The sequence below is a fragment of the Schistocerca cancellata genome, chromosome 7 (genome assembly GCF_023864275.1).
Source record: "Schistocerca cancellata isolate TAMUIC-IGC-003103 chromosome 7, iqSchCanc2.1, whole genome shotgun sequence".
Classification (NCBI taxonomy): Eukaryota; Metazoa; Arthropoda; class Insecta; order Orthoptera; family Acrididae; genus Schistocerca; species Schistocerca cancellata.
In genome coordinates this window covers 343,250,299-343,275,733 of record NC_064632.1, presented here as the reverse complement: position 1 = coordinate 343,275,733, position 25,435 = coordinate 343,250,299, and the positions used below count along the sequence as shown (strand labels likewise).

The 25,435-nt window shown below is 42.5% G+C and overlaps 1 protein-coding gene across 1 annotated transcript in view; it reads left to right on the top strand.

The window, feature by feature from the left end:
- Positions 1 to 10,301: 10,301 nt before the first annotated feature.
- The window catches only part of LOC126092760 (protein bark beetle), a 380,473-nt gene continuing 365,339 nt past the window's right edge, over positions 10,302 to 25,435 (top strand). Inside the window, exon 1 of the mRNA XM_049908487.1 lies at positions 10,302 to 10,568. Coding sequence (XP_049764444.1) covers positions 10,302 to 10,568 — 267 coding nt within the window. The remainder of the gene's footprint in view (positions 10,569 to 25,435) is intronic.

The following is a 25,435-nucleotide window of genomic DNA, read 5'->3' as shown; positions in this document are numbered from 1 at the left end:
AAACGGTCACAATGCCCACATAGTACTAGGGACAGAAAGTTGGCTGAAACCAGACGTAAACAGTAATGAAATCCTAAACTCAGATTGGAATGTATACCGCAGGGACAGGCTGGACAGTGAAGGGGAAGGCGTGTTTATAGCGATAAGAAGTACAATAGTATCGAAGGAAATTGACGGAGATTCGAAATGTGAAATAATTTGGGTGAAGGTCACGGTTAAAGCAGGCTCAGACATGGTAATTGGATGTCTCTATAGGCCCCCTGGCTCAGCAGCTGATGTGCTGAGCACCTGAAGGATAATTTGGAAAATATTTCGAGTATATTTCCCCACCATGTTGTAGTTCTGGGTGGAGATTTTAATTTGCCAGATATAGACTGGGAGACTCAAACGTTCATAGCGGGTAGCAGGGACAAAGAATCCAGTGAAATTTTTTTAAGTGCTTTATCTGAAAACTACCTTGAGCAGTTAAACAGAGAACCGATTCATGGTGATAACATATTAGACCTTCTGGTGACAAACAGACCTGTACTATTTCAAACAGTTGACGCAGAACAGGGAATCAGCGATCATAAAGTGGTTACTGCATCGATGATTTCAGCCGTAAATAGAAATATTAAAAAAGGTAGGAAGATTTTTCTGTTTAGAAAAAGTGACAAAAAGCAGATTTCAGAGTACCTGACGGCTCAACACAAAAGTTTTGTCTCAAGTACAGATAGTGTTGAGGATCAGTGGACAAAGTTCAAAACCATCGTACAATATGCGTTAGATGAGTATGTGCCAAGCAAGGTTGTAAGAGATGGAAAAGAGCCACCGTGGTACAACAACCAAGTTAGGAAACTGCTGTGGAAGCAAAGGGAACTTCACAGCTAACATAAACATAGCCAAAGCCCTGCAGACCAACAAAAATTACGCGAAGCGAAATGTAGTGTGAGGAGGGCTATGCGAGAGGCGTTCAATGAGTTCGAAAGTAAAGTTCTATGTACTGACGTGGCAGGAAATCCTAAGAAATTTTGGTCTTATGTCAAAGCGGTAGGGGGATCAAAACAAAATGGCCAGATACTCTGTGACCAAAATGGTACTGAAACAAAGGATGACAGACTAAAGGCCGAAATACTAAATGCCTTTTTCCAAAGCTGCTTCACAGAGGGAGACTGCACTGTAGTTCCTTCTCTAGATTGTCGCACAGATGACAAAATGGTAGATATCTAAATAGACGACAGAGGGATAGAGAAACAATTAAAATCGCTCAAAAGAGGAAATGCCACTGGACCTGATGGGATACCAGTTCGATTTTACACAGAGTACGCGAAGGAACTTGCCCCCCTTCTTGCAGCGGTGTACCGTAGGTCTCTAGAAGAGCGTAGCGTTCCAAAGGATTGGAAAAGGGCACAGGTCATCCCCGTTTTCAAGAAGGGACGTCGAACAGATGTGCAGAACTATAGACCTATATCTCTAACGTCTATCAGTTGTAGAATTTTGGAACACGTATTATGTTAGAGTATAATGATTTTTCTGGAGACTAGATATATCCTCTGTAGGAATCAGCATAGGTTTCGAAAAAGACGGTTGTGTGAAACCCAGCCCGCGCTATTCGTCCACGAGACTCAGAGGGCCATAGACACGGGTTCACAGGTAGATGCCGTGTTTCTTGACTTCTGCAAGGCATTCAATACAGTTCCCCACAGTCATTTAATGAACAAAGTAAGAGCGTATGGACTATCAGACCAATTGTGTGATTGGATTGAAGAGTTCCTAGATAACAGAATGCAGCATGTCATTCTCAATGGAGAGAAGTCTTCCGAAGTAAGAGTGATTTCAGGTGTGCCGCAGGGGAGTGTCGTAGGACCGTTGCTATTCACAATATACATAAATGACCTTGTGGATGACATCGGAAATTCACTGAGGCTTTTTGCGGATGATGCTGTGGTATGTCGAGATGTTGTAAGAATGGAAAATTGTACTGAAATGCAGGAGGATCTGCAGTGAATTGGCGCATGGAGCAGGGAATGGCAATTGAATCTCAATGTAGACAAGTGTAATGTGCTGCGAATTCATAGAAAGAAAGATCCCTTATCATTTAGCTACAATATACTAGGTCAGCAACTGGAAGCAGTTAATGCCATAAATTATCTGGGAGTACGCATTAGGAGTGATTTAAAATGGAATGATCATATAAAGTTGATCGTCGGTAAAGCAGATGTCAGACTGAGATTCATTTGAAGAATCCTAAGGAAATGCAATCCGAAAACAAAGGAAGTAGGTTACAGTACGCTTGTTTGCCCACTGCTTGAATACTGCTCAGAAGTGTGGGATCCGTACCAGATAGGGTTGGTAGAAGAGACAGATAAGATCCAACGGAGAGCAGCGCGCTTCATTACAGGATCATTTAGTAATCGCAAAAGCATTACGAAGATGATAGATAAACTCCAGTGGAAGACTCTGCAGGAGAGACACTCAGTAGCTCGGTACGGGCTTTTGTTGAAGTTTCGAGAACATCCCTTCACCAAAGAGTCAAGCAGTATATTGCTCCCTCCTACGTATATCTCGCGAAGAGACCATGAGGATAAAATCAGAGAGATTAGAGTCCTCACAGAGGCATACCGACAGTCCTTCTGTCCACGAACAATACGAGACTGGAATAGAAGGGAGAACCAATAGAGGTACTCAAGGTACCCTCTGCCACACACCGTCAGGTGGCTTGCAGAGTATGAATGTAAATGCAGATGTAGATGTAGATTGCAGGTGGATCATCAAGGTTCATCATAGAATTCAGAGTCGGACCGAGTACACTCCAGCAGCCAGCCTGAAATGGCCGCACTACTCACCAGCACTCCTCTGTGGTGCCAGATTCGCTGACATTTCCTGGACGTACAAATGTTGAGCTGACTCGAGAGACATCAGGTAGAATCCAGCATGCAGCTGAATGAGCAACAGCTGAGGCTGGTGCAAAAGAACGATGACTTTTAATCATTGTGAATTAGTAACTGAACTCTGATAATGTTGTGTTATCATTGTTGACACTTCAGATTCCCAACAGTTATCCTGATGTCACGCAGAGATACCTCTGCTTGATCCTCTGTAGTAAGTTTCACTGTAAGTTTACTAGATGGTGCACACGACTGTTGGCTTGCAGGGACTGTAGAGGCTATCTCGTGTGCCCAAGCTCTCACACAGTGAATGAGTCAGGGTGGAAGCTAGCAGACTTGTTAGATTGTGTGAATGGTAAGGCATGCAAGCTGACTGATCTGCAATCTTTCTCAAATGATTTTAAAGAGACTATTTGGTAAAAAAAAATAATTCTCACATATCTCGTAGCTTATTCATCAACTTCATGATGAACTGCCTGTCATTTTGTTAATAGTTTTTGTGATAAGATAAAGTAAAATACCACAAGAAATTCGAAAGGTTTGCATTGAAAAATAGTAGTCACTATGAATTTGTGTTTGATGCGTGCTGGGTCAATTGTTGCTGCATAGGAAATGTAGCTAAAATATTGAACTGTTCTTTAAACTTACAAGGATGTTGCTCCCGATTTAGTCTCAGGAAAATGGATAGTATGTGCAGTGCTCCATTCCAAAATGCAAATACCAGGCAAAAAGCCAGAAAGAACATTTGTAAGATCCCCTGCATCTCATAAACAGTTTGAAATATGAGAGAAAGATTTTGGCAAATGATAGCATGCAAAGAAGAGAGTATTTTGGCATATTATTAATATGCAAAATTTCTGTCCCTGCCACAATATTCAAGTAACTACAGATTTTTCTGTGCAAGAATGTTATTTTTAAGGCCCATAAATTGCTGCTGAAACAAGAATTGTTGGAATTACACATTTTATGCCAAGAATGGGCTTTTTCATAAACTATTTACTTGTCTTGTCCTCAGTTGCTGGTTTAATAATATTTTCAGGATTCTGTCACAATTTTAACTGCAAGAGAATGTCAGTAGGATGAATATTCATAAACTCTGCTGTGTCATGGCAAAAGAAGTGGATTTTAACATGACAACAAGAGAAGTTACATATTACTCAAAACTCATCACTGATGTTCCTTTGAAGAAAGAAAAGGAGTGAGAAATCCAAGGAAAATAAATTGTTACTTCTGTTGAAATTTTGGCAGAATTCTATACCTCAGTGTAATTTTAATAATAAATGAATGATACTGAAGGTGACAAAGGATTTGCTTTCTACATTTCAGATACCTGAGAAACCTCAAAACATTTCAATTGCAGAATCCTGTCAACTACCTGTTAAGATGTAAGCAGGTTTTCAGTGTGTTGGATGAACTAGAAGATGTGATTCAGTTTCTCCTGGTATATGTGTCTAGCAAACAGACCGCAAGTGTACTGCCAGTTCATAATGTCCAGCAAGCTCAATATTCAGTGATGAGACATGTCTCCATCGTCAGATTCACTGACATACTGAGCTCTTGAAGGTGCACACCTGTCTTAGCTCCCCCCCTCCCACACGTGCAAGCCATCCCCTCTGAGTGTCGACTGTCCCGGTGGCGCTAGTGTTTGCTTCTGTGGCAGTGTTGATGTAGTTGCTCTGTCTGCCATGGCCACCAGATTGTTTTGTTTGCTGAGAGTCTTTTTTTTTTATTAAACTCAGTGCTTGTTCTCTAGCCTTGCTAAGATTATAACTGCAATCTTGGTTGATGAGGTCATCCGTGGTTAAAATTTCAATGGCCTCTCTAATAACACTGTCTCGGTACTTTCAAGTCTATGCCAAGGTTGCAGTACATTTGTAATTCATTGTGTGATTCTCAAATTGCACTCTACTATTGCTGTCTTGTTGGGGTATGTCAGCCGAGTGTACCTCCGGTCGTTTTGGCAACAATCGATAGTGCGCACTGTTTGTCCAATATATGTCTTTCCGTACTGACACAGAATCTGGTGTATGCCTGCCTTCCGCAACTGTCTTCGTCTTTGATGCTCTCCAATAATGACTTGTTTTATTGGGTGGGCAAAAGACATTTTTTAGTTGCTGCTTCTTCAGTATGTGTCCAATTTTTATTCGTAGTGTGCCAGTGTGTGGTACAAGAGTAGTGGTTGCCTCTTCCTCCATGACCTCTTCTATCTCACTGTTGTGATGGGGCAGAGAGTGTGTCAAAATTGCTATTCTGGGTACCCTGGCACAGACACCCTGCCTCTGAGATAGTGTGTGCCCTGTGTACTAGTGTTTTTAGTACCCCATTCCTCTGTATAGGGTGGTGGCAGCTGTCTGCATGCAAATAGTGTGCATTTTCTTCTGATACACACTGTGGCCCAGGGTGCTGTCACCTCTTCTCTTGACCATGACATCCAGGAATGGTAATATTCCTTCCGCTTTGGTCTTCATAGTAATTTTGATGTTGTCATGTATGGATTTTAAATCTGTAAGGAAGTCAAGAAATTTGTCGCTTACATGGGGTCCTATGACAAACGTGTCATCCACATAACAGAAAAAACATGTGGGTTTGCATTTGGATGACACAAGGGCTTCCTCCTTGACATACACCACATGCAAATTCATGGCCACAGGCGAGATTGGGCCGCCCATTGTGACTCCTTCAGTTTGTTCATAGTATTCTCCATTAAACAGAAAATATATGGAGGTCAGGACACGCCTGAAAAGGTTGATGGTCTTCTCATCAAATTTCTGACCAACAAGCTCCAGTGACACTTGTAGAGGCACCCTGGTGAATAACAAAACCATGTCAAAACTCACCAGGATATTTGAGTCTTTCACCCTTAAGTTGTCGAGCTGTTTTACAAAATCCACAGAATTGCAGATGTGGTGACAGTTACCAGCTTTGATTCCAGGAACCTCGGTCACGTGAAACTCAACTTGAACATTCCTTACGTGACATCCTGAAAATTACGAATCGTGGCAGTCAGGTAGCTGCAGTATTTCTTTACTTCCAAAAGGCATTTAGCTTATCACCACACTGACACTTATTAATGAAAGTACAATCATATGGGTACCAAAGAAAATTTATGACTGCCTTGAGGATTTCTTGATATGGAGGTCACAGAATGTTACCTTGGATGGGGATTCATTGATAGACAAAAAACTTCAGATGTGCCCCAGGAAAGTGTGTTTGGGACTCTTACTCTTAAATGTTTGCTGATGATGTAGTTCTTAACAATTTAGTACTGTCTAAAAGAAGACTTCAAAAATGTTCAGTCAGACTCCAACAAAATTTAAGCGTTTCACAGATTAGTAGCTCACTTTCAGTGTTCAGAATTTTAAGATTGTGTACTTCACTTAACAAAAAGACACACAGTTTCCTATACTGCAATATCAATGAGTCACAATTATCGTCAGTCAACTTACATGAATACAAAGGTGGCAGACTGTTTCATTGGTAGTATATTGGGACAATGCAATCAGTCTACAAAGAAGACATTCCTAAACACCTGTGGGACCCATACCAAATAGAACTAACAGGGGTATTAAATGTATATAAAGGTGGACAGCTCAAATAGTTGTAGGTTGTTTTGTGCAGGGGAGGGCACCATACAGATGCTTATAAACCTGAAATTGCAGATGCTTGAAGATAGGCAACAATTATCTACATCCACACACATACTCCACAAGCCACCATATGATGTATGGCAGAGGGTACCTCGTACGTACTACCAGTCATTTCCTCTTCTGTTCCATTCACAAATGGAACAAGGGAAAAAGACTAACTGTATGCCTCTGTACAAGCCCTAATTTTTCTTTTCTCTTTCTATATAGTCTGTACGTGACACGTATGTTGTTAGCCATAGAATTGCTCTGCGGTAAGTTGCAAATGCAGATTCTCTAAATTTTTTTCAGCTGTGTGTTAGGGAAAGAATGTTTCTTTACCCCAGGGATTCCCATATGAGTTCATGAAGCATCTCCATAATACTCGTGTGCTGATCAAACCTGCCAGTTACAAATCAAGCAAAACGCTTCTTAACTACTTCGGTTTCTTCCTTAAATCTGACATGTTGAGCAGTACTATCCTGTGAAAGCCTCATTATAAACTTTCAAGAAACCAGAGTCTGTTTCATTTTGGAAGTCAAGAAATACTGCAAGCAATTTGTCTTGATACATGGTTTTCAGGATGTTGTATGTGAGAAGTGTGAGTTGGGTTTCACATGACCATGCGTGTTGGCGTGGTGGCGTTTGACCCATTAACATACAGGGTGTCAATAAATTATTTTTACAACTTAACACTTTAATACCTTTAAGACTATACAGTATGAGAAATTAACTAGTGGTTTTCAAAATGTGATAATTCATGAAGTTCTGTTTCCTCATTCCTACACATCACTATGTGCACCCTTAGTGACATGGATAATGTCTAGTTAGAATTCCATTTCTCTCCATGTATGGTTCAAAATCTCCACAGTGACATTGCGAACCCGTGCCGTCAGGTCCTGTAGGTCTCTAACCGTGATTCAGTACAACAGATCCTTTCCACAACCTCACAGGAAGAAGTCTAATGATGTGAGGTCAGGGGATGTTGGTGGCTGTTGAACTGGAGCACCTTGCCCAACTCACCTATCCGGAAAATTTTCATATAGAAATCGATTGACATTTAGTGACCAGTGGGGTGGTGCCCCATTCAGCTGGAATATGACATCAGGTTGCAGGTATTCCAATCGTGGCACAGCAAACTCTTGTAACATGTCCAGGTAAACACCACCGTTCATGGCAGACTCGTTGGAAAAGAATGGACCAATGATGCAACAGTACGTCAATCTGCACCAAATATGGACCTTGGGATAACTTTTTCCATTTCACGTGTAACATAAGGATGCTGTGAGCCCCATATATGAACATTAAGACGATTCTGTTTGTAATTCTTCATGTTTTCCCAGCGATCTGCTGACACCTTGGATATTCGGGAATCCAGCTGGATATTCGCGTCGTTCTCGCACAATATTTCAACAGCGTGCCTCGCTGTCTTCTTCAGGTGCTACCTGAGACTGGTCCTAGGGTCGATCGAGTCCAGTATTTATGCCTGGAAGGAGCTGTCCAATCTCAGGTAGCACCTGAAGAAGACAGCGAGGCACACTGTTGAAATATCGTGCGAGAACGATGTGAATATCCGGCTGGATTCCCGAATATCCAAGATGTCCATGATTATGTTTGCTGGATACATGAAACGTTGCCTCATCGAAGAAACACACATTTTCTAAAAAGTCATTGTTCGCACCAGTATTGTTCAGCACGTCCACTGCAGACTTCGCGCTGAGGTTTGTTTGTAGGCTTTAATGCCTGAAGCAGCTGCACCCTGTAGGGATATAGCCGCAACCTCTTATGCAAAACATTGTGCACTACTGTTGACCGTCTCATTTCCAACACTCTGGCCGCCTTAAGCACCGATTTTGTTCTACTACTTGCAGACGCGTGCCACACCTTGTCCACATTGGCGCCTGAAACAGATCGGCGACACGTCCCCCTTTTTATGGAGAACATTACCTGTTTCAAAAAATGATGTATGTGAAGCCCGAACAGTTGGTCGGGACCGTGGCTACCTTCCATACGTGCTTGAAAGTTTCGTTCCACTCGGCTATCGGATGACATCACTATGAACCTGGCGGCACACTGAGCTACCTCTTGTGGTGTCCACTTTTTATCAGGTTTAATTTCAATATTGCGGTACCTGGAAGCCATAAAAGTTGATTACATTTGCTAATTTCTAGTAGAGTTTTAAAGTTATTGACACCTTAAGTTCAAAGATAATTTATGGTCACCCTGTATTTCACATGGCGTCTGCTATTTTTTCTGGTCACTCCTGTTTGCAAAAAGGGTAAAATAATCTGATAGTCAGAATTACAGTCCAATATCGCAGTCTGTTGCAGGATCCTTCAAAAATATTCAATAAGTTTCATTTGCTTTGCGTAACACTGATATCTTACGGTTGTCCCATTTGATATTGCTTCGTAGTATTACTCTATGTATTCATACGATGTGACGTACTCAAGAGACTCATCACTAATGTAATTGGATACTATTGGCTTATATCTATTCGTTATAGGCATTATCCTTCTGTTAATCTCATTTGAAGGTAGCTACAACTCATTAGACCAGGGGTTCCCAACAAAATTTTCTCGAGGACCCCTCATGGAGCATGATTGGTACACTGTCATATCACAGTATCAAGTACTTAAAAAAGCCGAATTAAGAGTTTTTATACGTGTTCTATTTTTGGTACTTAGAAAAAACATTGACATGTTCATTATTGAAAAAAATATTGAGCTTAAAACTTTTTCAATTTAGCCATCATTGTTATTGTTGAAACTTCCTGGCAGATTAAAACTGTTAAATTTTTGATTATTGCTCAAAATTTTTGTTTTCAAATCTGAATGTTTAGTATAACAAATTCCTTAAAAAAATAAAAATTGAGTATGAACTGAAAATGACACACGCTAGACGCAGAAGTTAGCGTTCACTAAAGCTCTGCTCATGCAGGAAGCGGCCAAAACAAAAAATCTATTATCATACGAAATATATTTAATATATTTTTACTCTAATAGCATCTTGCGGAACCCTCTGGCATAGCTGCATTAGACCAACTGGAATTTTTTTTTTAAATGTCAATCTGGATATCGTTGAGATCGTTCTATGACTAAGCTTTCTATCAATCTTACGTTACTGTTGATCGTGCCTGGTATATTATTTATGTGTAGTGAGATCGTAGTGGTTCTATTGCGCTTCCTTCGGGGCCCAACAGTGACATGTGATCGTATCTTGTTTAGAATCCGTCAGTCCTGTACATTGTCGAACGCCTTTCTGTAATCGAAGAATACGGAATTTGTTCACTTGCATCAAATGTTGGGAGATCTTTTATGTTAATAGAGACTCGATTTTCACACGGATGGCCCTTTTTTTCTGAATCCGTGCAGATTATGCGAGAGAAACTCTTTTTTCCTCATAAACGTCGTACTGTTTGAGCTTTAATAATATTACGCTGTAGCTTCTCACAGACAGATGTCAGTTCAGTCATCCGACTTCCAACACATTGTGTAGTGTACTGTTGACAAACAATGCACATATGTGACAGATATGAAATGCCAATACGTCGACAAAGGTAATTTCAACATTGTCTTATCGTCAATGTATTATCTTCTAATACCGCCTAGGCGCCTAAATCTACGCGCTCTCTGTTGCCCTTCGCAGACTCCGTAATTTACCGGTAGCCGGCTGCGCGCGCACCTGTGGGAGTGGGTGGGGGTCAAGCGTGCTGGAGGGGGAAAGGTGCGATCCGCAGTCGTCCTCAGGCGCGGCCGTTCTCTCCACTCCCCAGTAGACGAGTGAGTAAGGACGCGGTCGGTGTGTGACGATGGCGCAGCGGTGCCGTCGCAGTCATCGTGTGCTGTGGTGCTTGGTGGTTCTGGTCGCCGGTTGCGGCGCCCAGCAGCCGGAGGCCGAGCTGCTTCCCGCCGAGGTGGCGGCTGGTGCCGAGCTGGTGCTGGCCGCGGGAAGGCGCTACGAGGCGCGGGCGACGCTCGAGGTGCGCGGCGCGCTGGTGGTGCAGCCCGGCGTCAGCATCCGCTTCGCCTCCGGCACTGCGCTCGTCGTGCGCAGAGGCGGCGTCCTGCGCGCACAGGTAGGTGGCGTCAGCGCGCACCGGCCGCCGGAGGTCGAACGAGCACCCGTTCTCTTTTAAAGGGCAGAGTCGTCACTGTGATAGCCTAGCGGGTATGTCGGCAAGGCGTAGTGGAGATTACGCTCTCGTAGCAAGGCTACACTAAACAGGAGACAATTGTTTTATAATAGTGGTTTTATGGTGCTCAACATTGTGGTTATCAGCGCAGTTGCTGAATAGGAACTTAAATATAATCTTCCCTCAAAAGCCAAATGCCTGTGGCGAAGGCCTATAGGCAGCAGTTTGAGAATGTCTGGCAGTGTCAACGCGCTGTGTGGGCGGCGTCCCTCAAGATCAGATTGTAGGGAGAGCCCAAGTCTGCCAACCAGCACCAACGCTAACAGGCTTCCCTCGTGGTTTTCGGTCATTACGAAGCATTCCCTTCCATAAGTGGAATATTCACACTGACCTAATCCCGATGTTTTAGTCTGCAGACCGGTTTGCTGCAGCTCTCCCCTCAAGTCTTTTCATATCTGCATAACAACAACAACTTATATCTATTTGAATCTGCTTACTGCATCCAAGTCAATTTTAGCCGCTGCGCCCCCTCCCGTTCACACACATTTCCCTCTGTTACCATATCAACTATATCCTAATGCATCGGGATGTGTCCTATCAACGTATTCCTTCTTTCAGTCAAGTTCGTTATGGATGATGAACATTTAAAAGAGGTACATTACTAAGAAATCTGTCCGTCCTAACGGACAAATAATTTTAAAAATTCAAGTTGCGGCATTATAAGAGAACAAAACAGTCAAAAGCTTAAATCATGAGACTGTATTTGACTGGTTTATCACTGACAGAAAATCGGTTGGCACAACAACTTTGCGAGGTGCCAAAATCGCTCGGTGCTGAGCAGTCCAGACAATACTAACCAATATGGTACTTATTAAACTATTCATCCTATCAGAATGAATGGTTAAGTTTTAGATTAGTGCCCGTTGTTGTTGTTGTTGTTGTTGTTGTTGTGGTCTTCAGTCCTGAGACTGGTTTGATACAGCTCTCCATGCTACTCTATCCTGTGCAAGCTTCTTCATCTCCCAGTACCTACTGCAACCTACATCCTTCTGAATCTGCTTAATGTATTTATCTCTTGCCCGTTAATGCTAGGTTATTAACAGCCATACAGAAATTTCACTAGCCAAGCGAGGCTTGAACACCCATAGCGTTAGTTATTCAATACATGCTAATAAAAAATGAAAAGGCCGAATCACTGCAGTGACATAAAACACTGGGATGCGAAGTACACGAATGAAGACAAATTTCTGCAAACTCATTCACCGAGTATTGGCGTTTCTGTACGGGGATGGGAATAAAAACCTACCAAAGACAACATGAAGCACAAAAACAAGATTGCGACGGGCGCACTGCGTTTTAAGAGAGAGAGAGAGAGACGTACAATAAAAAGTGAAGTTGGACCACGTTGAAAGCGAAACATCACACACGCATTTGTTCTAATGTCAACGGTTTCCGAGATACAGCCGTCAGGGAACGAGACCATGTAGGTGTTAATTTACTGACAGATTGCCATGTATGTTGAGTTTTGTTGCTTAGTTCTTAATCCAACTTTATGTTTAAAAGGACTGTGCACTCCAGGTTTAGTTACCACGTAGCAGTGCCTACACGAACTATAAAATAAATTGCGTTCAGTTAGCCTTTTTAATTGAAGGACATAATTCCTGAACGCAAATTAACAATAAAATACAAGAAGTATTGCCGTGATTATTTACGATAGCCTCCATCTCACTCACTCCTGTCAGTTTCAGTTATCTACATATTGGAAGCCACTGAGAATTGTGTGTGTGTGTGTGTGTGTGTGTGTGTGTGTGTGTGTGTGTGTCGTCAACCGACGTCGGCCTTATCCTGAAATATCCTGTATAACAAAATACTTATTCGCTTCAAGAAAAGCGGAAGCGACGTTAAACAGAGAGAATATAAAATAAATTGCAGTTTGTTTTTAGAAATCATTTATGGAGGCTGGCACGCGTGGTTATGTAGCGTAGCTGTTAGCAAAAGCGGTTCACTTTCCGCCTAGGGCCGTGACTGGCAAGGGAAACTCCCCATCGCACCGTCCTCAGGTTTTTTAGTAAGATGGCCCAATGGATAGCCCGTAAAAAACAACATCGATCAGCCGTGAAAACGGGAAGGTGTGAACAGTGAAAAAAGAAACAAAATAGAAACAGTGAACGGTCCAAGCTTAAGATGTGCAACATCGAGCGCAGTTGAATAGCATGGCTTCGTGGTTGTGCGGTGGACGACGGAAGTTTTCACAAATTTATGAACTGTCCGTCCGGTCATTGACGCGTCTGTTCGCTTCATTCAAATTTGTGTCCGTGACGCGTGGTGTGAGGAAGGGACCTCCAGACATACTAACCTCCTATTTGTTATACAGAAGTATCGCGTGTTATGACTCGTGTCCCGATTCGGAAGTTTTCTCTTTTACATTCCTTTGTTGGAACATAGTTCACATCCGTTTTTTTTGTTTTCGTTTTTTTTTTTTCATATCTGAGAGGTGTCTATGCAGCATCTTACCTGGTCTCACTATTTATAACATTTACTTGCCACAGTAATGTATTCTTACCACATTACTCATATTCTAAGTGTATAGTATATCAATTGCCAAGACTGCAGAAGGAGAACAGACGCGTCAAATGACCGGACGGAACGTTCATAATTTTGTGAAAAAAAAGGGACTCGAGGGAAGTCGTTCACACACACACACACACACACACACACACACAGTGGCTTCCAACATGTAGTTACAGTCCAACACGGTGACCACATAGCCACGACTCCTTTGTTCTTGCAATTCACTCGATGTTGCAGATCTTAAGCTTCGACCGTTGACTGTTTTGTTTCTTTTTTCACAGTTCAAGTACACCTTCTTCTTATTCTCATACTTGATCTGTGTTTAATTTTTGACAGGTTATCCATTAGGCAATCTTACCACAAAATCTGAGGGATCTGCGATGGGGCGTTTCCCTTGTAATATTTATTGTTGTGATCGTCAGTCCAGAGTCTGGTTTGATGCAACTCTCCATGCTACTCTGTCCTGTGCAAGCTTCTTCATTTCCCAGTACTTACTGCAACCTACATCCTTCTGAATCTGCTTGGCTCCCCCCTACGATTTTTACCCTCCACGTTGCCCTCCAATACTAAACTGGTGATCCCTTGATGCTTCAGAACATGTCGTTCCAACTGATCCCTTCTTCTAGTCAAGTTGTGCCATTAATTTCTCTTCTCCCCAGTTCTATTCAATACATCCTCATTACTTATGTGATCTACCCATCTAATCTTGAGAATTCTGCTGTAGCGCCACATTTCGAAAGCTTCTATTCTTTTCCTATTTATCGTCCACATTTCACTTCCATACATGGCTACACTCCATGCAAATACTTTTAGAATGTAAGTTTCAGTATCAGGGGTATTATCTTCCCAAAGAGATGAACGAATATTGTGAAATGAAAGAATGTGTAAAGTTTTTTGCCAATAATCCATTTTCTTTAGACGTAAATAATGAATATCATTTTCTTCTTGTTGTAACAAGGCGCTTGCTGTCTCTATCTAATGCTTTCCTCGTCTCCGAAACTCAAGAACTCGGGAGGTTAGTTACGTGTCAAGGTTTGTCATCGTAAAATTGGTGATGGGCAGGGGTTGCTACTATCAACCCGTTGTAGAAAGTGCCTCTCGGTATTGGCCTGTTATGAACTACAGAAACAGGCGAAAACTCACGTTGTAACAGCGTCATCGGTTATCACCTGTGATGCCAGCGTCAGATTCCAAGAACGGAATTAATTAGTTTCATCCCGAAGATCACTTTCGTTTGGAAATCTAGCCGCCTCCCTACCACACACACACACACACACACACACACACCACACCACACCACACACTTTAACCCTTCCCACGCCCATTCCAATAAGTGGGTGTCCTTGTTAATTTCTGGCGGTGCGGTGGATCATTTATTAATTCAGTGATTATTGCTATCAGTAACAGTACATCTCTTTTTATGTGCAGTTGTGTGACACTCAGCAAGGACACTTCTACATCGTTGATTGCTGATTGTTCCGTCGCTTTCATTTAAGCCTTGCTCCGTACGAAACTCTAAGTTAGTTCCCGGACATTTTCGGCTGCTCTGCATGAAGGAGGTTTGGCGTCTACCGTATCGCTTCTATCCTCACTGGAGTCAATATTTTGGGGCGGACCTTGCTTTCCGCACGCCCTTCTGCTCTAGCAAAAGTATGCTGTTCCTGTTTTGGAAAGACGATTGACCTTCGCAGATTTAATTTACAATTTACAGCAGAAGTCAGAGTTATGTACATAGAAATATTGAACATCCGTTCAATTCCGAATTTTTTACTACAATAGAAACTGTGCTATTAATGGAACGATAGTTATCCTTTTTTTGTGGGATATGAGATCGTCCTGCAGAGGGACTGTACAACTAGCAAATATCTCCAGAAGTATTTTATGTCTTTCCTTATCAAATGTAACACTGGACTCAGCCCTTGGCGGGAAAAAAGTAAAATTTCACAGGATTTTCTCGGACAATGATACTGTTGTGGCAGCCCAGAGAAGGTGTTGAAAATTATCAGCATGTTCATTAAACACTATCAGTGTACTGGGCATCGCCATGGTGAAAATGAGACTATATATCGACAGATTCTTACATTCCTCATTGGTAGAACAATTTCATATTTATCGCTATAAACACAAATTGTAGATCATCTAAACTTTAGATCTGCAGTGGATTGTGCAGTATTGTAGAACGCTAATTTGTGGTAAGAAAAGGTCATCCCTGGAAGAGAACAAGATGTTTGTCCAAGATAAATTGACGATTGGCGCGGTGGATGTCGGGAACGGCTTTGCCCTCGTATTCGGGTTGCCGAAGGGTGAGGAGAGGGCAGTGTCGGCTGTTTGCGTTTCGTGCTTAACATGAAATCGGAGGCGGCATTCGCGGAAATATTTCCCGCTTCAATGGGACTTCCGTCAGACTGGAAATCACCTAATTTATTGACATATTCCTGCTCGAGGGTTTTACGTACAATTTGTATATTATTTATTTTTCAAAAAGAATGAAAATGAAAGTAGATGAATGTACAACATACGACACTATGAACTGAAAGTAAAAAACTGATTTTTTGAATCTGTTTACATATTGCGTTTATTGAACGCAGCACAGCAGTAATGTTTACAAAACACCCTTGCTCCAGCTGCTGAACATTCCTGCAGTAAGTAACTGAAAGGAAAGCAACATTAACAAGATTCTGCAGTCTTTCATTTGACACGTCACTAGTGAGAGTGTTCTCCCTGAAACGGTCTTTTATTTTGGCCTGTGCCAATTCTGTCGGGTTCAGATAGCAGTTTTAGGGGGGTAAAAGCACTACTTTTGTGGCATCGCCCAATTCGCGAACGATACCGCCTTTTACACAGGCGGCAAAACACACCTGGCAAACACCAGGAAACTTCAACGACCACTCGATACAGTGGAAAACTGGTGCCGCCTAAACAAGATGACACTCAACGCAGGAAAGACGACAGCCGTCTACTTCACTAGAAAACGATCCACACACCTAGAAACACTACACCTCAACGCACAAGAATTGCCCTGGAGGAAAGCAGTCAAATACCTAGGCGTTACAATAGATAGAAAGTTAACTTATCACCAACAACATCAACGAGAAGAAAACCAAAGCGCTTAACCTTGCTATTTCCACTCTTTAGGAGTGAAAACATGAGACAAGAAACCAAGAAGAACCTATATAAAACAACTTACCTCCCCGCCATGACCTACGGCTCCACATCATGTGGAATAGCCAACGAAACCAAAAACCACGGACTCCAGAATAAAGCCGTACGATGGATCTTAGACGCTCCCGTATGGACAAAAACAACAACTCTCCACAAAGCCTTGGAGACGGACACAATAGAAACAATAGTGAAGAAGCTGGCCACAGCTGTCTTCAAAAAGCTAGACAACTACAGAGAAAACAGCAGACACCTAAGAAACATTGGCACAAGCAAACCCAAGACGTTCCACAACGCCGAGTCCCTCGCAGTTTCATAGAGCCACCAATTTAAAAGCAAGCCCACCAACAGCAGAAGATACCACACTATTATATACAGTGTGTACATAAAGCCCGGGAACACTTTCAATTATTTATTGCACAATAACGATTTTCTTTCAGACCCTTGTAGTCTTCCGCAACTGTTTTTGTATCATTTCTTGGCAGTGCAGTTTTGATGATGTCTTGGGACTCACCCCACTTTATCACTTACCTTCAGTTTCCATGTCCCAGTTTTTTCGTCTGTGCCCATCTCACTTGTTAATTATTGAACCTGAAGCGGCCAAGTAGGACACTTTCCAAGGCAACACTAGAAACCATTTTAACATCCATAAGCGTATTTTCCAGTTGTTTCTCGATCAAAATATAGAGTAGAAGAGATTCACTTTTTCCATTGCATCCACATCAGCTCAGGGAGCACGACGCCATAAACATTGAGAAACGTGAAAAACTAGCTTTTCTTGTAACGGAGCGTAAGTTATCCATACTATGCTCGTGTAGTGTTTGATAATGACAGCACTTGGCGACAGCCAGCAAACTTTAAAAATAATTTTAAAACTTTTCCAAAATTTTCTCGCATACTGGTTTTACTTATTTAACACCAAATATTTAACCTGTTAACTCATTTGTAAAGCAATCAGACGTTTGAAGTTGTTCTGTACAAGGGAGTTAGAGTATTTAAAGAATAGGGGGTGGGAAGTTACTGATATGTAACAGACATTGGTAGTAACAACTGTATTTATATTTAGATCAAAAAATGGCTCTGAGCACTATGGGACTCAACATCTTAGGTCATAAGTCCCCTAGAACTTAGAACTACTTAAACCTAACTAACCTAAGGACATCACACACACCCATGCCCGAGGCAGGATTCGAACCTGCGACCGTAGCAGTCCCGCGGTTCCGGACTGCAGCGCCAGAACCGCACGGCCACCGATATTTAGATCAATCAGTCGTGAAATCTCAAAACTATTTCACTATTCACTGCCAGATAAGATGAGTTAACAGTATTCTTTAAAAATTTACATACTTATTTGTGCACACTACAAGCGTTTTGCTTGACCGGGTAGACCTCATGAACTACAAAATCCTCTACCATGTTGTTGTTGTCTTCAGTCCTGAGACTGGTTTGATGCAGCTCTCCATGCTACTCTATCCTGTGCAAGCTTCATCATCTCCCAGTAACTACTGCAACCTACATCCTTCTGACTCTGCTTAGTGTATTCATCTCTTGGTCTCCCTCTATGATTTTTACCCTCCACGCTGACCTCTAATACTAAATTGGTGATCCCTTGATGCCTCAGAACATGTCCTACCAACAGATCCATTCTTCTGGTCAAGTTGTGCCACAAACTTCACTTCTCCCCAATCCTATTCAATACTTCCTCATTAGTTATGTGATCTACCCATCTAATCTTCAGCATTCTTCTGTAGCACCACATTTCGAAAGCTTCTATTCTCTTCTTGTCCAAACTATTTATCGTCCATGTTTCACTTCCATAGATGGCTACACTCCATACAAATACTTTCAGAAACGTCTTCCTGACACTTAAATCTATACTCGATGTTAACAAATTTCTCTTCTTCAGAAACGCTTTCCTTGCCATTGCCAGTCTACATTTTATATCCTCTCTACTCCGACCATCATCAGTTATTTTGTTCCCCAAATAGCAAAACTCCTTTACTACTTTAAGTGTCTCATTTCCTACTCTAATTCCCTCAGCATCACCCGACTTAATTCGAATACATTCCATGATCCTCGTTTTGCTTTTGTTGGTGTTCATCTTATATCCTCCTTTCAAGACACTATCCATTCCGTTCAACTGCTCTTCCAAGCCATTTGCTGCCTCTGACAGAATTACAATGTCATCGGCGAACCTCAAAGTTTTTGTTTCTTCTCCATGGATTTTAATACCTACTCCGAATTTTTCTTTTGTTTCCTTTGCTGCTTGCTCAATATACAGATTGAATAACATCGGGGAGAGGCTACAACCCTGTCTCACTCCCTTCCAAACCACTGCTTCCCTTTCATGTCCCTCGACTTTTATAACTGCCATCTGGTTTCTGTACAAATTGTAAATAGCCTTTCGCTCCCTCTACCATAACATGAGCGAATGCGGCTAGAATCGTTTAACTTTGTACGTTAACAGACGACACCACAGGTTGCTGTTTTCGCACATTGGTTGTCCTCAGTATACACAGTATTTTAGAACTCTACAGTCTGCGTAATCAATTTGCCACTGAAATCACAGACCCGCTCGCGATGTGGTTGGCGGCCGATTTACACGATCACGTGACGCACACCCACCACGAGTAGTCGATTCTGACCAGAAAGTCGCTCGTGTAAAACAGACTTAATGACTCGTGTCCTTACGTTGCCATACTACTGCGCTAGATCGCGAGAACAGGGCGTGGTGTGGAAGTACAGTACCTACTGTGTATAAGGGGCGTTCAAAAAGAAACGAGCCGGAGGCATAATTAAAGCCAGTGCCCGTATGTTAGAAGTATTGACCCTGGCTGTTGAGACACTTGTCCCAGTATAACACAAGGCGGTGAATGGCTGTCAGAAAATTCCCGGGGCTGCGATGTTAACCAGTTCCGCACGTACAGCTGGACGTCGTCGTCCGAGGTGGATCGTTTGCCCCTCAAAGCCTTTTTAAGGGGACCAAAAATGGCGTAATCACAGGGGGACCGATCCGGATCCGTGTGGAGGGTGGCCGAGAAACTCCCATTTGAATTTCTGCAATAGTGCCGCGACTGTATTGGCCGCATGAGGCTTTGCATTGTCGTGGAGTAGAATGACCCCACGGTGAGATTGCCAGGTCGTTTTGATTTGATCGCTTGGCGAAGGGTGGTCAAGGTTTGCGAGTAACGCTGGACATTCTCTGTTGTCCCGTGCTACAGGAAGTGAATCAAAATGGGGCCATTTTGGTCAAAGAAGAACGTCAGCATAACCTTTCCGATTCACCTCGGACGACGACGTCCAGCTGTACGTGCAGGACTGGTTAACATCGCAGCCCCGGGAATTTTATGAGACAGCCATTTACTGCCTCTTGTCACAGCAGGACAAGTGTCTCAACAGCCAGGGTCAATACTTCTAAAACACAGGTACTGGTTCTGTAATTATGCCTTCGGCTCGTTTCTTTTTCAACGCCTTTCTGACGGAGAGGCAGTGACCCGCGCTTTGTCCAGCTCTGCTACCGTCTGGCTGCATCCACTCAGTAGTCGCGGCAGCAGCGGGCAGTGACTCAGTGACGAGCTATCCCAGGACGTTCGTTCGCCAACTGCTTGTTAATGACCCACTGACGGCCGTTGCTACTGGAAATGAAGCCTTTGAGGACGAACAAGAAGCGGTCTCTGGCGGGAAATGGCTGTTCCCGACCGTCTCCAGTACAGTGCGGCAACGTAGTAAAATGTGTACCGGGAAGCGACTGTTTGACGTGCTGCATGTCTAATATTCCTTTGTTCCTTATTAAATTTATCCCCTTTTCATGTAATAGAATAAACAGTAACACTTTCTCAAAAATATCCCCGATTTTGTAACGAATCGAACTTCCATGTATCAAACAGAAAGTCTGTCACGTATCTCTATTTTTATGACGTCATTCCTGCTGAACTACGTGTCGTACAATGATATAATTGTGCAGATACATTCAGTGGTATATATGGACACCGTCTGCAAAATTTTTTGCGACTACCGTTAGTAGCAGAGAAGTAATAAATTAAAACGTCGTGCCTGGCGCCGAAATTTTACTGCGTGGACTTAAACTTTTCTTACTTTCATTATTTTCCGAGGGTGTCAAGGTGAAAAAGTTTCAGAATTACGTATGAAGTTTCTTAGAAATGTCTAAGCGCTCTTTTACAAATTCTGGATGAATATTGTGTGGTTAATTTCAGCCGTTTGATAGGCTGCCTCAAGACACAGTTCCTGATTGTAATACTTACTGTGTTAAAACTTTAACGTAACAGATATCTTTTAATGAATTGATTATTTCAGTTGTTAAATTTCTTTAATTCGGTCAATAATTAAACAAAATACTGGAAAACAAATTTTTGTTGCCCCTGGAAACAGTTAAACAGGCAGGCTGCAACTAGACTGGGCTATAGGGTGACCCTTTTGTAATGCAGGTGTGGACTGTAAGAGTTTAAGGTGGATTCACACTTGACGGAACGTCACCGCCGCGTCAGAAGATTCTCCTCTGCATTCACACACGCCGTCAACGGAACGTCATTAACACGTCACGTCAAGGTTTCTCGGGAAGAATGTTTCGACGGGCCATTGACAGTCACGTGATAATTCCCTGTTACTGCCGGCAAGTAGCGCCTCCATATTTGTTTTGTTTAGTTGGGAAAAACAGCCCATGTAGACACATCTTACGCAGACCGTCATCTTCATCCGTGATGAATTGGAATCTTTAATTTCTCTTCGTAATTTTTATTTGTATCTTGCTTAAGAGAGAAAAAAATGTTGTTTAGAAATCCTGAAATATTTATAGAACGATGACTCCTCCTCGCCGGCCGGGGTGACCGAGCGGTTCTGGCGCTACAGTCTGGAACCACGGTCGCAGGTTCGAATCCTGCCTCGGGCATAGATGTGTGTGATGTCCTTCGGTTAGTTAGGTCTAAGTAGTTCTAAGTTCTAGGGGACTGATGACCTCAGAAGTTAAGTCCCATAGTGCTCAGAGCCATTTGAACTTTTTTTTTTATACTACTCCTCCCCCTCTCCTCCTGTTCAAGCTCCTTATAAATAATGTGGAACTCTGCTTCAAAATCTCGATTTTTTAACATTTTCCTAACACAGACACTTTTTGCTCGCTATTTCTGTTCCTCATCATCAAGTGCAACAGCAATCATTGCAAACTGCTTTAAACTAAACTTCGGCATTTTATGACGATCTACCATCAAATACGAAATAGCACCTCTGGTGGGTATTTTATGAATCACCTGTAACGCCACAACGTTCGCCACAATGTTGATGTGCCGTAATTTAGCGATCGATTCTTTTGAAGTCTCCATAACTACATTTAAAAAATCAATTAAAGAACAAATCTTTTGTCTGGTCCGATGCCATCCTGCTACAGGCCTTCCCGGCATCTGACATAAGCAAGCAAATTACATTGCTGTACAACATGTGGCACCATCTACGCCACCTCGCAGCAACAGCAGCTTGGAAATCAGGCTTACCGTTTTAATTGTTGTAGAACATTAATTAAATATAAATAAGACCAGCGGTAAAACGATCCTATCGAAGCACAAATAAGGTGAATATGCTCCTGTTCAAAGGACTGACTGAAAAGAGGGGTACACCAACTGCTTCGTTCTACCTGTCTCAGTACCTTCAAAATTTATCCCAAAAACGTTGGCATGTGAACATACTCGCGCCTTTTTTAACGTGCAACTCACCTCAAACTCCCACGAGCTCCCCTAACTATAACTCGTTCACATCCACTAGTCCGTCGCTGTAAGTCGCTCATATCCATTCACTCCCACTTGCCCATTCTCACTCACTCATTCAGCCCAACTCATTATCATTATCTCTTTGAGTCTCTCTGTCATTGCCAGCCTGCTTCGTTCTGTTCTACCACTACCTTCTCCTCACGCTGCCGCTGTCTCCCTTGTGCTCTCTCTTATTGCTACTATCTTATTCATTCCTTTCCACTGCTGCTGTCTCTTCTGACTGTCACCATGTCTCTCTTCCTCGTTGTCATTGCCATAGACTCTGTCTCTCGTTATTACTGGTTATCACCCACTTCTCCTCTCTCTCCTTCTCATTATTCCTGTCCTACTGGCACTGTCTCCTTCTCTCTTTTCTTAACACTGTTCCGCCACTGTCAACTATGTTCCACTGCCACCGTATCCCTTTTTTTTCTCACACTGCCACTGTCTTCTTTTCTCTTTCTGTACCACAACCACAGTGCGTGATTTGAACCTCCCGGACCCTCATTTTCTGTCGCCCTCCTGATACACATGGCGAGTCACTAGCAGCTAATATTTGTCCTGTCGTAACTGTTAATACAACACTTTCAAACGAGCGTTACCGAAGATTGAACTTGCGACTTCGCACCCAAGGGACTCCTTATCAGAACCGCTGCAGGCAGAAAAAAATGTCTTCAGTGCCCTTATTTTAATTTCCAGCAATAGTATAAATTTAAAGCTAGCTGTTCCACGAGGTAAAATAAAGATAGGTATTTGAATGATAAACTGCTGTCCTACAAATTTTCACGGGAACTAATTGAACATTATCGGTATGAAATATTTGACTCTCGTACCTACAGCTCTTGTCTCAGTCGGAGTATACAGATCATCATCTGATTCACTTCGAGCTATCGTCTGAGTAAACGTTACCTGGAGACGCAATCGCGAAGAGCTGAGTCTGTCGACATATGCCTTATCTTCACTCCTCTCTCGCCGATAACGCATCGGTAAATATTTACAGAGTGTATCTAGAAAAGAGCATGTTTAGAGAAGATTTTTGCGTTAGCGGAGTCAGTTCTGTGCTCTGTCCTCATTTCTGAGAATGCGTCGCAAAACGAAAAGCTACAGATGGTTATCAAAATTCCGCCAACACGAAATATACAAACAAGACTAGCTTCTTGTTTGCTGCGCGGCAGTTATTCCCAGTGGAATGGATTGATATCAGTCTCGCGAATTATTTTGAGAGTAATTTTGTACCGTAGCGGAGAATTTGTTTCCGTAGGTGGTGATGGGAGCGATAAAATTCTAGCAGTCCCAAGTCGTCCAGACTGTTAGCATTACCATTTTTCTTTTTTTTTTTTTTTCTTACAGTTTAGGTGTGTTTCATCTCTAGCAGCATTTTGTGTGATTCAGATATTCAGATTTCGCTCTCAATTATAGTAACCGCCATAACTGAAAAGGGGACACAAGCAATCTTCTATGAATCTATTAAACGAATGAGCACAGGTAGCGATACAACTTCTTAAACTGTTCCACAGTAATCTTCGTAAGCAAACTGTCGGTAAGAAACTGCACATGGTCGTCGCTGCTTTCGTACGTAGAATAATAGCAATGAAAACACTCTTCACTGCAAAGGACGAGCATTACATCTCACCGAGGGCAACCGTGGCGAAGAAGACCGGGTGTCTCAGTGCTGCGGCAATCTGACGAACCGCTTCATGTCGTGCGCCCTGACTCGTCTTATCTGCCTCTTCGCCACCAACTATAAACATAACGAAGCTATATGCGCTGCGATAAGTTCCCAACAGCCTTGCGCCAACACCTCGTGTAAAGGCTGCCAGAAGAACAACGGGCCAACGGAGTATACACAGGTATCACCGCAAGTTAAGAGAGTGCCATCTGCTTGGAAAGTTATATACCCTGTCCTCTGAGATCCAGGATTGCATTCTGACTGATTTTCTTAAACCTGCACAAATCATAAATACAGCCCATTATATCTAGATGCTTTTGAAGCACCATCGTGCGTTGCACCCTGTGAAGCCGTGCGTTGCACCCTGTGAAGCAGCTCACGCGTCCCCATTCTGGTCGTGTCACTATGGTGAAGTTCAAGACATTTGGGCGGGGAAACTCCTCACATTCTCCCTACAGTGTGGATTTGCTACCCTCCGACTGCTACCTTCTCGGTTCTGTAAGACGCAAGGCCAACTCTACGAGACGGTGGAGGATGTCGGCAAGCCGTGTGTCACTCTCTTCCACAAGCTGAAACGGAGTTCTAACATCAGAATATTTTCAAACTTACAGAACGATGGGGAAAATGTGGGAAAAAAATAGGGGTTCTGTTGAAAAGTGACAGATAGTATGTAAATTGAGATTGTATACTTGGTTTGCCTGAAAAATAACGATTAAAAATTTTAAAAATTGTTGCTCATTACTTTCAGGATGGCCTTCGTACATTGTTCTCTATTCGGCTGTACCTAAAATAGTGGAACTCCTATAAATTCAGCAGTGCACTGTACAATACGTCATCATCATCAGTGTTCTGCCAAAAGGCAGGTTTTCACATGGTAGTTCTCCAGGCTGTCCGGCCTTCTGCCCTCCTCTTCAGATCTGCATAGTTTCCTCTTCTCTTTATGTCGTATATCATCTTGTATCTCCTTGTTTCTCTCAGTCTTCTCCCACAAACCAATCCTTCCAAAGCATCTGCTAGCAAGCACTCCCTTCTCAATGAATGTCCCAAGCAGTTCTTCTCCCTTTCTCTTACAGCCTTCAGTAGACATCTTCTCTCACCAACCCTTTCCAATACTCTTTCATTACTCACTCTGTCCATCCAGCTCATTCTCTCCATTCTCCTCCACATCCACATCTGAAATGCTTCTAACCCTTTTTCAACGTCTCGTCTAAGCGTCCTTGTTTCTGCCCCATTTAGTGCTAAACTCCAGACAAAACATTTGCCAAGCCTTTTCCTAAGTCCTTTATCTAATTTGCCACATAAGAGTCTCCTCTTTCCGTTGAATGCTTCCTTCGCTATGCCAGTTTGAGTTTTCACCTCCTGGTGACATCTCAAGTCTTCAGTTATTGTGCTTCCAAGATATTTAAATGCACTTACTTGGCTATTGGTAGGTTGTCCTATTTTAATATTGGACAGTCTGCGTCTTGTACTGATGACCATACACTTTGTTTTTCTTGTGTTTATTTGCATCCCATATTCCACACAAGTATCATTCAGATCTTTCAGCATGTTATTCACTGCCCGCTCACTTTCTGCCACTAATACCATGTCATCAGCAAATCTTATACATTCTATTCTCTTTCCACGAATACATATTCCTCTTTTACCATCTAAGCTTT